Raw genomic sequence first — 16,283 nt, forward strand, 5'->3', positions numbered from 1 at the left:
GTTTTTAGTGTAATAATCCTTTTCTAAAATTTTATCTTAAAAATAAATCTGTTAAATTTTTATTTATAGATATAGTTCTATAAAAGCGATAAATGATTTACCGCTTTTAAAAGCTGTGAACCATTCATCGCTTTCTTTCTTTTTCTTTTTTTATTATAATTCTACGATGGTAAAAACGGTGAATGATTCACCGCTTTTATTATTTTTCTACTTCTAAATAGAAGTTATGAATGTGGTGAATCATTCACCGTATTTAAAAATCTATTTTTATAATTATTTTTTTAAGAAAATTATTTTTATAATTATAAAAATCGATAGTATTAGTTATAAAAAAAATTCGTAATTTAGCCTAAAGTTTTGTTCTCGGGTCTTTAGTTGAACCGGCGTAGACCGGCCCGGTTCAGTCACCAAAACCCGCAACTTTTATGTAGCAGATGCAGATGGCGGACAGGCCAACAAAATCGAAATGGAGAGAGTCGGAGGAGCAGTCGGCGGCGGCGCCGCCGCCTCGGGAGGTGTCAAGCAACTGGAAGACTGCTCTGTTTCCAAGTTAGCCTCCCCTCTTCCTCTTCTCTTCTCTTCTCTTCTCTTCTCAACTTTTAAAAAAAAAAAAAAAAAATTATCGAATTGGGGTTTAAAAAAAAAAAAACTCAATCACGCATAGATCATCTTCAAATAGATGCCTCAAGTTCTAATCTTTCAATTTAAGTAAAAGTTATTGGGAAAGTTCTTAATCAAATGTACTTAGAATTTTGTGGTTTCCGTGGGATTGATGATGAAGATAGTTTATCAAATGCATAATGATGTTCTGTTAGATCACACAAGAGTTTCATCTGGAAAGTTTAAAGTAGCACTGTTAATTTCCAATGGGGTCACCAGAAAAATAGTGAAGGAAACCTAGTTTCAGCCCAAATCTGGATTTTTCCTGCTGAAATAACTTTAGAGATCTAACATGAGACTCCTAGTCTTTCTGATTCGACCACTTCGATTTCGAAAACATTGCAAACCCTACAACAAGCATAGGCGATTCGAGTTTGATTTTTTTTTTTTTTTTTGAAAGAGAGAAATGTAACAAGCTATCTGTTTCGATCACTTGTTTTATATACATGAATTCCAAACTTACGGACTGAATAGCGAACGTATCCAAGAACCAAAATCGAATCGGGTTGAGAAACATATAATTAATCATTATTTTTAACTTATTAGGATAAATCTTAATCCACATCTTATATGGATTGGGTTGAATTAGAACCGGTTAATGTGTACACACCATTGGCAACAAATTAAAAATATGAAAATTAGGTTTTGAAATTGGGACCTCGGATACCAACTATTAAGCCATTAGCCATCGAGTTTTGTTGGAAATAGATAAGACCCAGATAAGCTGATATGTTATTCTGATAATGAAGATTTGAATCATAGTAAAAGGCTTGAGATTTTGCGTCGTGTTTAGTAAGACATTTTAATAAGACAATACCAAATGAGGCCTTAATTTCTGATTCTTAATATGCCAACTCTTTTTTTTCCGTTGGGAATAGTAGTTCAGATGCAACTTTTTGGTAAAGATGAGCTCTTTTCTGTTAAAACTCCTAATGAATTGAAAGTTAAAATATTTATCTCCCATTCAACAATCAATTGGCGAAGAATCCAACAAGATTTCCTGCTGTTAGTTGCTGCAAATATGTTTATTTTCTTGCTTATTTGTGAGCACTGTTCAATGTTTCTGGTCGAACCTCAGCTTCCGCAAATCTCTTTTCTTCGCGTCTCAAAGATGATCAAGTTTCAGCAATCTGTCAAGAAATAAACGGAAGCTCTGATGGGCTCCGATATTTTATTTTATTTTAATTTTTTTTGGCTATTGATTCTCGTTTGATATCAGTTTCTGTTGGTAACTTCAGACTCAATAATTTAGGAGATTCTTATAATTGCTTTTATTATGTAGACTATTTTGCATCAATCTTGGTACCAAAGCATTGAAATAGCATCCTATTCTTATCATGAGTTCTTCATCAGTATCACAGGATCTGTAGAATAGTAATGGATTATATTAAAACAGTGTATTCTGCTGCTGAAACTATTTATTCATGCTCGCTTAATTGATGTTTACTTTTCATTTGCTGATACAGTGATTTTGCAAATTTCATAGGATGTAATAATGAGAAGGGGAGCTAGTTCTTGTTATTTTGACATTGATAGTGAAAAGCATGTATACAAACTTATATAGCTTCATGAAAATAGGGTTACATGAATCTTTTTGTTTTTGTTCGGAAAAAACAATAAATGCAGTGCTCTTGGTACTTGGGTGTTCTCGGTACTCGGGGCTCTGATCGCCATTCCTGTGGGGATACGCAAGAAGTCATTGGCGCCGTTGGTCTTCTTCGGCACCACCGGAACTATGCTCGACATTATTATGGGAATCAGCCAATGCGAAAGAGAACACGCCGAACGCCAGATGAAGCTCTTGGAAGAGCAGAATCTTGAGGCAAATGCTTCGACGGAGACCGAGAACTAAGTTGGATCTTTTCGATCTGAAGTGCTGTAATTTTCTTTTGTACTCATTCTACCTATCATGCTTGAATTTAAGTTGTGCACAAATTTCAGACTCAGCTGGGCTGATGTGGGAACTGGGAAGCATGCGGAATCTTTAACCATCATGTAATGCGTGTTAAGTATTCTGGTTAGGTTCTTATGCTTAAAATAATGCTGCCATACGCTAAGCTGCTGTAAACTCCTTTTCTTTCATTTTCCATCATGGAAATGACCTTTCCTTGCAAGTTTCTCGTCCCATCTGGTGATGATGCAATTAGTAATGTAAACTTCAGATTGCAAAGCTCATTTTCACTTCGCCACTCTATGGTTTAAAAAATTTCAATTTGCTCCTGTATTGTTTAGCTCATTTTCACTTGATTATGTCATAGCTCAAAAAGTTATACTTTGCCCTCCCCGTAGTCTATTGCATTTTTTTTACTTTGTCATCCAATGATATTTTATAAAGTTTTTTACTTCTCCACTCTATTTCATATAGAATATTTTTGATAATATAAAAAAAAAACCACAGTGGGAGAAAAAAGTAAATAAAAGTAAAATAAGTTAAACCACAGAGGAGCGGTTTGAAATTTACCCTTTTTCTGGAAAAAAAAAAAAACTACTTCAGGCTTAGTTTAAAACGTGGTCAATTCACAACTGCTTTGATGGTTTAGAGAAACAGAGACCTGAGAAATCCTATGGGCTTTGAGCAAACCATTTTCTCGTCGCACAAATCTCGAATACCCTGAAGCCACAAAAGCAAGCTGTTTGATAAGAAAATGAAAGCACCGAATCGTTGGATATCTCTTACCTTCAGATAGTGGGCATCAAAAACAGCATTTTCTGTGCAAGAACAAGATGCAGAAATAGAAATTTCCTGCTGCTTTCTTTATTTATTTTAGAAAACCCCAGTATTCTAGAAATTCCCCATCCAGAAAAATAGAAAAAACAACGCGAAACGGAACAGAACTTGCTTAGAAGGCAACGATGCATAGAGTTAGGAATAAATGCAACTTTTTGACAAATTACTTAACTGAACCTGTATATGCAGATAAAATACAAGAAACAACAGAGGTTAACTTGGTAGGTACAAAATATAGGTAAGCTATGCACTTGCCCTTTGTTTTGGATTTTTGGAACAGCTTCATACATTTCTTTCGCCGTTCCTTCCTATGTTAAAACATTAGTACATATGAAAATCACTGCATTATGCAAAATCCCTAATGCAGCTTGCTTATTCTTGTGGGTGTAATCCCTCTTTGCCGCTATTCATGAAGAATAATAGAAGATAATTATTTTTTAAATACCCAGTTTGGGAAAGAATTGTCCAAATGCAACCACTCTTATTTTTTAGGAGTCCGCACAAAGCTCTTATCCGATGCTGCGAAATGCTAAGAAACCGCATCGGGAACCTCCGCAAGAGTTGCAATCTGATCAAGGTTCCACCTGCCATTTGGTAGCATTTTATAGCATAAAAGCGGTTGAGTTTAGAGAGAGCATTTCCAACTGAGCATACAATAAGACCCGCATATGCGCGGCTTACATTACATCCTGAACACACCATACTTCGTCTCCTCTGGAGTCGGCTTTACGGAAGCGGAGAGACAGAGACTCAGAACTTTCCGAGTGTCTGAAGGGTCTATGATTCCGTCATCCCACAGCCTCGCCGTTGAGTAGTATGGGCTTCCTTCTCTCTCATAAGCTTCCACTACTCTTCCTTTGAAGCTTTCCTCTTCATCCTTTGTCCACTGTATCAGAAATTAAAGATTTAAAGAATATACTTTGCTACCACATTTTAAAGAATCTACTTCACTACCACCACTTTATGTTCCATGTATTTGAAAAGCAATACAAATGTGTAATTTCTAATGCATAGATAATTTAATTGTTTTCGTGGTTATGCATTGCGACACAGCTGTGGTACATAGTATTGTGCCAGGCTAACTAATATAACCAAATTTATTGCCGCAGGGTGTGTGAAATTTGATGCTATTTATTAACTATTTCAATTTTAAAAAATAATGAAGCTAATAGAAGTACCTCAATCCCCTGCCTCTTCTTGTTGTTCCTTTCTATCTGAGCAAGGACACCTGCAGCCTGTGAAGAAAAAGTAAATATTCGATAGTGGAGGGGGAAAAGGAAAATTGACTTTGCTTATCTTAAAATGCATCATATGCAACTATGCAAGTTGATCTACGTTTTTACAGAAAACCTAATCTATGGATAATTTTCCTCGAACCTTTTGACTCACTCAGTGCTGATATCATTTCTGGTTAACAAATCTCAGCACGAAACATAGCAAACAACTTGATTTCCACTATAAACATAATGATGATAATGCCATTGCTTGAAGTGAATTGCAATATTAATAGAAGCATCAAGAAAAGAACGCCAAAATGGAAGAGTAATACTCCAAAAAACTGCATAGACCTTAAGTCAAAAAAGAATCTTTCAAGCTAGCAAGCAAGTTGAGCAGCTACCTGATTGCCACCCATTACTGAAATCCTTGCGGTAGGCCAAAGAAACAAGAAATTAGGACTGTACGCACGCCCACACATTCCATAATTTCCAGCACCAAAACTTCCACCCACAATTAATGTTATTTTTGGAACCTGTAGAGGATAACTTTTTATTAACTAGAAAAGTTCACCATGGTCCACTATAGTACTAACAGACAGAAAGAAGAATTATCCATACCATATATCTAACAAATTTGTAGGTATGACCGCCATATATTTATCCTATTATTATTATTTTTCTAAGCTTGGCATACTTGTTGCAATTTGAAGCAGGTAAACATTTAACTTCAGGTCAATTATGATTTGTTTCCATCAAGATCATAACCCATATGACTAAGGTACTGTCGTAAGTGTAATGTACAGGAAACCATCTAGAAGGATTATGGCACATCGATTAAGATGCTTCTTAAGAAATGCAAGAATCCTAGCACTACTGATGACTTCAACAATTATATAGTTCGGATGCCTTGGATGTTCTTCTGACTTTTCTGAATGAGAAGGCATACACCTATTAAGGGCAAATACTTTCTTTGACCACAGCAATTCTGCTGGTTCTACTTAAAAATGAACTCATACAGAAAGATGTAGCTAATATAGTAATATATTTGCCAACACAAACAACTATATCTTCCATCATAAAAATGTTTCCTTGAACCTTGTTTGAAGAATCCCAGTCGACAACATCCAACTAGACTTGGCCCAGTAAAAAATGTGAAGATAAGTCAGTTTGATAACTCTGATCTTGCCCGTTGATTAACATTAAACTATTTTTGTTTCAGCCACATCTGGTAAATGCTTAAACTTACCTAGACCTGAACTTTCTTAGGTATGAAAAACATGTATCGACTTTCGTCCTTGAAAAATGAGGAGAATATCTTGTTTGATCTTGCATTCTCCATCACATTGGAAAGAGAAGGTAGGGACGCTCATGTTTTCAGATTATATATATTGAATACATAATAAACCACTAATTATATGAGGGAGACATAATCCACACTTTGGGTAGACAATGTACAACAAAGAACAGAATAAGTTAGTGCACCACAAGAAAATAGCAATAATTACATTAATTTACCATGCTTCCAGAGAAACACTTATTTAGTAACAGAATAGTAGGCATTCATCAGCAAAAAATTTCTCTAAGCAAATATTAGGCAGGTGAAAGGTGACTAAGCCAACAAGGGATATGACCTTTGCACAGGAAACTGCCATAACCATTTTCGCACCGGCCTTTGCAATACCACTTGCTTCAGATTTTGAGCCAACCTACTAAAGAACAGATTTCCAATAATGACTATAATCGAGATTTCCATAATTTACAAAAAATTAAGATGAAGAATTTACATCAAATATTAGCAAGATGCCTGCAATAGACATCTTAAAGTTCAGCCCAAAATCAAGTATAACCTCTCCCATGTAGGAACAACACATAATTTACTGTTTAAAGAAAGGATTAAAGAAACAACAACAAGGCAAAACTAAGGGTCCAAACTACTAACATGGCCCAATATAAACCAAGTAATCTAACAAATATATCATTGTTTATAACAACATCATACAACACTTCGTATTATAACTAGAATGACAGAAGCCCACATTACAAGCAGTTTTCTATTAATCTGAAAGGATGGATCAGATAGAAAAATAGCTTTGTAATTTTGTCTTTGGAAGGCAACATAGCAGTCATGAAAGTTTTTAAATATGTATGTTCATACACTTCAGTATGCAATTTTTCTACTACCATTATTGGAGTAGGATGAAACTAATGGGCTAAATTAACTATTCTGAAGCAGTTTTTTTGTCAACCAAAACTGATAAATTTGCAAGGACTTTGGAAACAAGAACACACCCAAAAGTAGTACAAATTCAATCAACTGTTTAAATGAGCAGTATTGAAGATGATGTTCCACAGTTCAAACTTGAAAGCAAGTCATGTAGAACACCTACAGTTGTTAATCCACATGCACTATATACAGAGGTCATATTTGTATCAGTGCAACGCTCATCACATACAAAAGAGTTTGCCTCCTAACAAATGATTCATGCACTGGTTCATTAATATTCTTATAGTCCATAATTCACAATAAAAAACAAATGTAAAGAAAGTCTCTAATCATACCATGAATCCAGTTATATTTTGAAGAAAAATCAGAGGAATGTTCCGCTGCGAACATAACTCGATGAAGTGACAACCTTTTAGAGCAGATTCAGTAAATAATATGCCATTATTTCCAATAATTCCAACTGGCTGCCCGCAGATTCTTGCGAAACCTGTTACAAGTGTCTACACATGCAAAAAAGTTAAAAGTCTACTGATTTGCAAAATAAACAAGATAAGGTATGCCAAAAAAATATAAAAACTCTTACAGTTCCGTATAACTTTTTGAACTCATCAAATTCACTGCCATCAACTATACGAGCAATAACAGATCGAATGTCGAAAGGCTGCTTCTGATCAGTTGGTGCAATTGAGTGAAGTTCCTTTACATCATATAATGGTTCTTTGTAATCAAAAGAAAACTTAGGAGAACTATTTGGTCTTCTCCCAGCCATGTGTAGATTTTTGACAATGTTCCTCCCTATTACTAAGGCGTGAAATTCATCTACATCAATTTGCATAATAAAGATTATCAGGAAGATTAAAATGAAACGTATGTGGATTTTTCAACTTGAAAAAAAATGCAGGAAAAGAAAATAGAAAAACCGTTAGGGTATATAAAGAAACTTCATGAGATAGCAGATGATCGGGAACTCCTGATGATCAGCATACCTTCTGCAAAATGATCAGAAACTCCTGATATTTTACAATGCAATGAGGCACCTCCTAAATCCTCAGCTGATACCTCCTCTCCTGTAGCAGCCTACATAATTGTTCATTCGGTTGTACTCAAGATTTCAGACAGGTTTCAACGCTTAATTAGACATGTACTAGTAGAGGCATCAGATGCTCAAAACTTGGCAATATCGAAGAAACTGAGAGCAATGCTGACCTTCACTAGCGGTGGACCAGCTAGAAATATTGTACCATTGCCTTTGACTATAACACTTTCATCAGCCATTGCAGGTATATATGCACCCCCGGCAGTACAAGAACCTAAAACCAACGCAATCTGGGGAATGCCATCTGACGACATCTTAGCTTGGTTGTAGAAAATCCTTCCAAAATTGTCTCGGTCGGGGAAGACTTCAGCCTGCCTAGGAAGGTTAGCGCCTCCACTATCAACAAGATATATGCATGGCAGTTTGCATTCAGAAGCAATTTCCTGCGCCCTTAGATGCTTCTTAACAGTAATAGGGTAATAGGTGCCTCCCTTTGTAGTGGGGTCGTTGGCGACAAACATACAGAGACGCCCGTGGATAGGCCCCATTCCAGTAATGATCCCTCCAGATGGTAATGATTCCTCATATAGTTCGTATCCTGCAAGCTTCATTCCATAAAATAGCATTACAAGCATATACAGGTCAAACAATAAACCCAGCTACACCAAACATGTTTAAGCACCAAAATTCATCATCAAGTTACATCTGTACACTTTCTGGAAACTAAGTAGCGATAATGTGTTAAAAACAGTCTCATTTGCACACTACGCTATGATTAAAAAAAACCTACAAATTGCCCCCTTGATGTATTGGAAACTTAGCAAGAAGACATGGTATTAACGGACGGGGTAAGCGTCGAAAAAACTGTTATATCACCACACTTGGATCTGCTCTCATTCTCCTCTCTCTCCTCCACCCCCTCTTCTTCCACTACCACTACCGCATCCTTCGTCCCAGCCCCCTGCTCCCATCTCATCTCCTTGCCACCCTCTTTGTTTGAATATAAAATATTAAAACATGGTCCTTTAGCAGCATAAAATTTTAGAGAATCACAGTTGTTTCACATGGTACCGGCGCAGCTACTGAGTTTGAATTCACGAGGATCCTGGTTTTATTTGATTATTTTTCAGTAGTGTTGAATATAAAATATGAAAACACCTCTACCCCGGCCTCCTCTACATAGCAGCTGCCGCGGCCATCGCCACCACCTCCGCCACCACGACCCGCTCACACAGTTCAAAAGGAGACAAATAAGGAATTACAAACTGAGCAAAATTCGCAACGTCACCAACCTGAGAGAGCTCGAGAAACCCCGATCCCGGGTCGATCATGCGATCGATCCGCTCCCTGGGGAGGAGCTTGCCTCGGCCCCTGTTCCTCTTCACCGCCTCGGCGCCTCCGCCACCGAGAACCTGCCCAGGGGAAAGCCCCAAGCCAAAAAAGAACAAAAAAACAAAACCCTAGCATTCGAATCACGCCGCATCGCATTTCCAGCGAATCAGACAGAGAGAAAGAGATGGAGGAGGTGAGAGGCGCTTAGGGGAGAGACCTTGGCGATTTGGGAGTGGAGGTGGGAGACGAGGTCGGCGGCGGCAGCAGAGTTTCCGGCGAACGCGGCGGAGCTCCGGTCGACGCCGTCGGGGAGGACGGCGGAGGAGAGGAGCGCCGCCGCGGGGCTCCGCCGGGGTTGGGGACGACGCCATGGTCGCCGCGCGAGGAGTGCGCGGAGCATTTCTCTTTTTTGTGAATGAGCGATGATACGAACAACCGAACAAGAGCAAACTGACGTCGATGGCACGATTTTTGGCGTAGCTGATAAAGTGCAGAGTGCGCAAGTTGGATCGGCACTGGATATAGGAAGGTAATTGCCCGAATTTTTTTTATTTAATATAAAATTTATATTTTAATGTTATGATAATAATAATGTTTATGATTTATAGTTCAATTAGTGGGATGTCATTGACTCATTGTGCCATGTCACGCTCTGTAGATAAGATCCGTAAGAACTTAAAACAACTACTAGATAACTTGTGTGCTTGTCTTTGTAATTGTATATGTAGACATCGTCGTTTTAGAGCTTGATGTCACGGACAAAATATTTTTCGCTGACTTCTCCTTGACAGTGGCCCAACTTTGCTAACGGAGCGGGTCGTTAAAGTGACCCGAACCCAACCCGCTATGGAGAGATGAGGGGTTTTGTAACCTCTCCCATCAATGATGGAAACTCAAGGGTTATGAAATTTCCATGAATTATGGGATGACTCTTGGGCTTATGGCTCATTATGAGGGTGAGTTAATGTGTCTCATAATGAGAGAGTTAGTGTATGTCTAGGTTCATTATATTTATGAGCATATAAGTAGTGGGGTTTGGTTAAGGCCAAACACACAAGAGAGAGTGTGTGCATGTGTGGGTTGTAATCTCTTTTCTAAGTAGTGAAGTACTTAGTTTTTTTGAGTGAACCTCTGCCTCTCTCTCTTTGTCATTCCCTTTGCATACTTAGTCGTAGGACGCGAAGGTCCGGACTAGCAATAGGAACGAAGGCTTGCCCATCTTCGAGCAGGAAGGCGGGCACCGCACGGACTTTGCGAACAGAAACGTTAAGTCCGTGACATTGAGCTCCAGTTTTTAGCTGCTAAGTTTGAATAATATATATGTTTTAATAAAATAATAGTATGCTAACTGCTTAATTTATTTATTTAGAATGAGATTATTTGAATTTAAGATCTCGAACACTAGTCATCGAGCTCTTTACCATCCACACTATAAATGAGTGGTAGTTCAAATAATTTTTTCTTTTTTTTTTGAGAAATAGATAGCATGTTATTCGTTTCGTTTTATTTTATTTAAAAATAAACTTAGCTAGAAATGTGAATCAACTAGGATTCGAATTTGGGTCTCATGTATCAATCACTAAGCCTTTTGCCACTTACTTTAGGGACGAGTGGCAGTTCAAATAATATTAGCTTACGAAGAATTATAATATGTGAAAATATACATACAAGTCAAAAGGATTCTAAAAAATTGTTCAGTAAGTAGAATATATAGAATGAGATTTGACATTTGGGGTACTATGTGCATGAATTTTTATAGTTTTTTTAAAAAAATTTTAAAATATTTTTAATATTTAAATAAGAAAAAATTTATTAAGAAAATAATTTACTCATTTCTACTGGTGGCGGCTTGCATTACAATTTGAAATATAAAAAATTGAGAACTTTAAAGTGCTTTTGAAATAATTTATTCATTTCTGTCAAATGCTTCACTATCCTAACACACCGAAACAAAATGATTATTTTATAAAAATAATTGAATGTTCAGGGGTCTGTGGAAGACAAAAAGTAGAAAGACATGGACTAATTCGCAATTTCGGGATAATACAGGGACCGTCCGTATATTTTCGGTTCTAAAAAGACGTATGCGCCTTTTTAAAAACATCTGATAGTTGAGGGCGCTCTTTGTAATTTTACAGTCTCTCTTCCCCTTGTTGTCTCTCTCTCTCTCTCTCTCTCTCTCTCTCTCTCTCTCTCCCATTAGTGCGCCGCGAGCTTCGCCCCCGCGACGCCATGAACGCGCCTTTGAAGCTCTTGAGGCGCCTCTTCTCCTCCTCATCGTCTCCTTCTTCGTCGTTCTCTTCATGCCCCAACCCGTGGCTCCTCATAGGCCTCGGCAACCCCGGCGACAAGTACCAATCCACGCGACACAACGTAAATCCATTTCTCTCTCTTTCGATTACCACAAATTACCCTAACCCTAATTTTCCTAATCCCACTTCCCATTTGGGATTTCAGGTTGGCTTCGACATGATCGATGCTTTCGCGCGGTCGCAAGGCATTCCGTTCGGCTCCGTTCACTGCAAAGCCCTCTTCGGCGAAGGTCTCGACTTTTAATTCAGTAATTAAGATTCGATAAACCAAAAAAAAGAGGAAAGAGAGAGAGAGAGAGAGAGAGAGAGAGAGAGAAAGTAAAACACACAGGCTTTACCTGAACTGTGGTGCATTTTGAAATAAGTATCTGAAATTGAATTTACAGTCTCTGACCTTATAGAATGTTATGTTTGATTTGATTACCTCTCCAGCAAAATTTTACAGTTTGATGGAGTTTGTTGAAATCATAAGTAATAAAAAGGCTAGGTGGCACAATTAAAATTTGTTGATATTCCGCCCCTATTTCGAAATTCACTATAGTTTAAATAATGTCTGTATAAAAATAATAAAAAAAAGCTTTCCTCAGTGTGCTTGTTCTTCGCCAGGGACTATCGGCGGTGTCCCAGTTCTGCTCGCAAAGCCGCAGACTTATATGAATCTCAGTGGCGAATCTGTAAGCATCCCTCAAATTCACAGATAGATAGCACTTCTTTTCTGGTATCGATTTCCATATGTTTTCTGAGCCTCTCTATTCGAGTTTCAAACATTAATGCCTCGATGAGCACTAACTTTTCTAGGATATATAATGGTGTCGCAATACGTCTCTTTTGTTTTAGTGGCTTGATGAATTTGTCATTCATATTGTATCTGAGTTTAATAATATTCATCCACTGAGATGTGCGCACATTTGTTTGCACTTGCCTTTGTTAGGGTCTTTCGACTCCACGAAGCTTTACCTATAACATGATTATAAAGATTCATGTTTCGCCATAATTGATTACAAAAACTTCGATCTACAAAAACCAAAGATGAAATAGACGGATGAGTACATGATTCATTTAGAATCTTAGATGCTTTCTGAAACAAAAAGCTCTTGGATTTGGTTGGACTATGTACTATGCGAGGTTTCCAAGAGTCTAAATCTCGAAAGCAACTTGCGATATGCATGAATGGCAGACCTCTTTATCTTCCTTTATGAAAACAGTCTCCAGAGTCCTCAGTTGACTAGAGTTTGGCCGGTTGACTTGTCCAATGGACTAGTCTGCCTGTTCTATACAATTTAGACCGGCATCCTGGTGCCTCAACTCTCAATTATAAAATCCGAAAAACTACAAGTTCAATTATGACTTTAATATATCGGAACAACTGTTGATTACATAATTTGCCACTATCACAAAGGTCGAGGCTTGAATCCTATACAATCCCCATATCGAAATGAGGTTAGGCGTTAATATGGGTGCTGTCAGAAAGGCAACATGTAAGACAACAGCCATATTCAATAACATTTTTGAGATGTTAATTCAAGTAGTTACCTAGTCTGCTTTTGACTTGATGCGGAACCTTTTTGTTATTCTTTTTAGTCCTTTCTTTAGCAGGATTGCTTATTCTCATGATAATCTATTTTATATTAATAACTAATTACTTTTTGCGGTATTTTATTCATCAAGATATTATAAATTTGTAACTAATTTTTTACCCATATCTTTTTTTTTTTCTAATTAAATTCTTTGATGTGATCATAGAAATTTTTATCAAGTGATGATTATTACACTTCTGATTGTTTTGCTTGCAGACGGGGCCACTTGCTGCCTACTATAAGCTTCCTCTTAATCATGTCATTGTGGTACCATTTCTGTCTCAATAATTTGTGTTTTCATCAGTGGTGCGTGTGAACTTATTCTGAAGGATCATTGCCATCTGAATTTTAGATGTATGATGATATGGACTTGCCATGTGGAGTTCTTCGCATACAACCAAAAGGAGGACATGGACGCCACAAAGGGTACAACAAAGTTTAGTTTCATTTTAAAACACCACTCATACTGATTTATCCTTTGTAAGCAAACAGCATATATTTGCTAGCACAAAGATATTAAGTTAATATTGCAACATGTGCTAGTATATATACAAACCTAATATATACATACCCAGACATATATTTCTTATTCATCCCCAAGAAATAATGAGAAAAGTTGAAGTACATAGTTATCTATATTTTGGCTCACTTTTGTAGCAATCTTGCAATTAATGAATATCATCATAACACATTCTCTCAAAAATTGTCAGAGATATTAATAATTTGAGTTACGTACTACTTTAGAATACAAAATACAGGACCTCTTTGATACTTGCTTCCGAGTATCTCTTCCCAGTAAGAGCTCTAATCTAGAATTACTCAAGTAAAAATGTGTATATACATGTATAAATACATGTTATTGGCGCGGCCGAAAGTTTGTCTGGGCGGTAAAAGGTTTGGGCGGTCATGGAGCCATTACATTTAAAAAAACCTTAAGACGATGTACTGCAATGTCTAGTTTAGTTACGAAGTTAAAATGTTAGGTTCTCACGCCACCTATATTTTCCAATTATGTTCATACAAGTTTATAACTGAGATTACTGACTTCTTAGGTTAAAGAGTGTGATCTACCACTTCCGAGGAAATAGAGAATTTGGCCGATTAAGAATTGGTAGGTATCATTTTTTGCATTTTCCTCCCAGCCGGATACTGTTTTGAAAGCTTATATTTTTTACTTGTTTAGGAATCGGAAGACCACCTGGCCAGATGGATCCCAAAGCTTTTCTGCTCCAGAAGTTCAACAAAACAGCCCGTGAAAGGGTAAGAGAAAATATCAGCATTGAATTTGAAATAGCATCGTAGTAAGTGATCCAGAACCTGATATACTTGGCTATCATTTTATATCGATTATGAATATACAGATACACCATTGGTGTTATCATCCCTTTATCGACAAGCTTGGCTAAAATGTTTATAAGTCGATTGATCCAGCAACAAAATGGCTCTTGAACCTCAAGATCACATTTGCTTACCCGAAACTTTTTCTGATTGTCAAACGCTCTGTTACCATCAACCACAGCTAGAATCAGAAGCAGCGCCAAAGAGACCGTCTGTTTCTAAAGATGCTACTAAAGCCTGAAAATATATTGATAATCACGTATGTTTGTGGCCTTCACCAGATTGATTCAGCTTTGGAAGAGGGCGTGGAAATACTGAAGGCGGTGGTTACCAAGGGCTTGACGGAAGCAGCAAGGTCCTGCAACACAGAGCAGAAGTACAAGCATCTCAGATTTCAGAACTTACCTGTCTGACTTTCAACTCCAATTCCTGCATTGGTGGGCTTTTTCTCAATCTCGCAAATGAAATACGACTCACTCGGCATAATGCATTGCCGCTTGAAGCCACTAGTTTCTAAGTTACTAGGTCGCACGAATTCTCTCGTGCTCCATAAATATGCACTGATTCTTACCCATGTATATTACACAGAACTGAATGAACATAACATGGCCTATTATTTCCTGCTTATTTGGAGATTATTTCTGTATTTCTTTGACACTTTAGTTTCAAATCCATTTACTTTTACATTGATAGAAAAGGATGCATCAAAATAACTGAGATTTAGTGATAGTGTGCAAATAACTGAGATTTAGTGATTGTGGCCTTCACCAGATCTAAATTTAATCTATATCTATGTCGATTCAAAATCTGAATTTTAATTTTTAAAATCTAAAATTTAGTGTAAGTTTTATATTTGAATTTGGATATAGATTTAAATTTTGACTTTGAACTTGAATTTGAATTAGAATTATGAAAACAAAACAACAGAGGGACCAAATGGTTGTAATGCAGCAACTCAAATTGAAGCTGTGAAACAAAATTATAATTTTATTTAAAATATAATAAATTTTTGTATTATATGTTTATATTATTGTTGTGAAGTTCAACAAGAATATTTTTGAAAGTGCGAAGACCTTCATACTTTCAAATTATTTTTAAGAGGAAATTCAAATTGATAATGACTTCGTTAAATACGATCTATATTATTAGAAGTATTGGCAAATTAAAATTTATAATTTATCGACTTTATTTGTTAACTAGTCTCAAAATAAATGACTCAATAAAAATTTCAAAAACAATAATAATAAAAAATAAATTTTAATTTGCCAATACTTCTAATAATATAGATCGTATTTAACGAAGTCATTATCAATNGTTAACTAGTCTCAAAATAAATGACTCAATAAAAATTTCAAAAACAATAATAATAAAAAATAAATTTTAGACCAGAGATATTGGTTATACTCCATAAAAAACTTAAAAAAAAAAAAAATTCATTTCATTTGGATTGTTTTGTATCATCAAACTTACAAACACGTCACATTAAAATTTATAATTTTAAAATATTTTGATCGTTAGGCAAATAATGCCAAAATTATAAGTTTTAATTTTTAAATATTTTTAATAGTATAAATTATATTTAATGAAACTAATTATCGATTCAAATATTTCATTATGGACAGTAACTTAAAATATGGAGATCTCCTTACTTTTAAAAATATTTTTCCTGAATTTTATTGTTACGTAGGAAAAGTTTGTAAAGGTAATAGTTTTTTCAAACCAAAAATTATCTTCTACCATAAAAAAAGTAAATAATATTTTAAATTTTAATTTAAATTATTATTCCGTAATTCGTAATGTATAAAATCTGTGGTACGGACAAAAATTTCTCTGTTGGTGGGGCCCACCTTATCCGTTGT

The 16,283-nt window shown here is 36.3% G+C and overlaps 3 protein-coding genes across 3 annotated transcripts; 2 read left to right on the forward strand and 1 right to left on the reverse strand.

Annotated features, from left to right (window-relative positions):
* Window positions 401-2,835, forward strand: LOC109717901. The gene is made up of 2 exons (XM_020243853.1): window positions 401-549; window positions 2,287-2,835. Exons 1-2 carry the CDS (start codon window positions 467-469, stop codon window positions 2,510-2,512), a joined length of 309 nt encoding a protein of 102 aa, XP_020099442.1. The 5' UTR covers window positions 401-466; the 3' UTR covers window positions 2,513-2,835.
* On the reverse strand, window positions 3,524-9,741 carry LOC109718414 (methylcrotonoyl-CoA carboxylase beta chain, mitochondrial). The gene is made up of 10 exons (XM_020244652.1): window positions 9,415-9,741; window positions 9,158-9,277; window positions 8,036-8,470; window positions 7,816-7,906; window positions 7,413-7,648; window positions 7,165-7,329; window positions 6,237-6,311; window positions 5,007-5,138; window positions 4,567-4,623; window positions 3,524-4,274 (listed from the first exon to the last, which is right to left on the reverse strand). The coding sequence occupies exons 1-10, from the start codon at window positions 9,595-9,597 to the stop codon at window positions 4,071-4,073; spliced, it is 1,698 nt and encodes a 565-aa protein (XP_020100241.1). The 5' UTR covers window positions 9,598-9,741; the 3' UTR covers window positions 3,524-4,070.
* Window positions 11,346-15,121, forward strand: LOC109718301 (peptidyl-tRNA hydrolase, mitochondrial). The gene is made up of 8 exons (XM_020244471.1): window positions 11,346-11,570; window positions 11,655-11,739; window positions 12,116-12,183; window positions 13,303-13,353; window positions 13,439-13,512; window positions 14,139-14,197; window positions 14,270-14,346; window positions 14,706-15,121. The coding sequence occupies exons 1-8, from the start codon at window positions 11,430-11,432 to the stop codon at window positions 14,835-14,837; spliced, it is 687 nt and encodes a 228-aa protein (XP_020100060.1). The 5' UTR covers window positions 11,346-11,429; the 3' UTR covers window positions 14,838-15,121.

Source organism: Ananas comosus, linkage group 12 (assembly GCF_001540865.1).
Source record: "Ananas comosus cultivar F153 linkage group 12, ASM154086v1, whole genome shotgun sequence".
NCBI lineage: Eukaryota > Viridiplantae > Streptophyta > Magnoliopsida > Poales > Bromeliaceae > Ananas > Ananas comosus.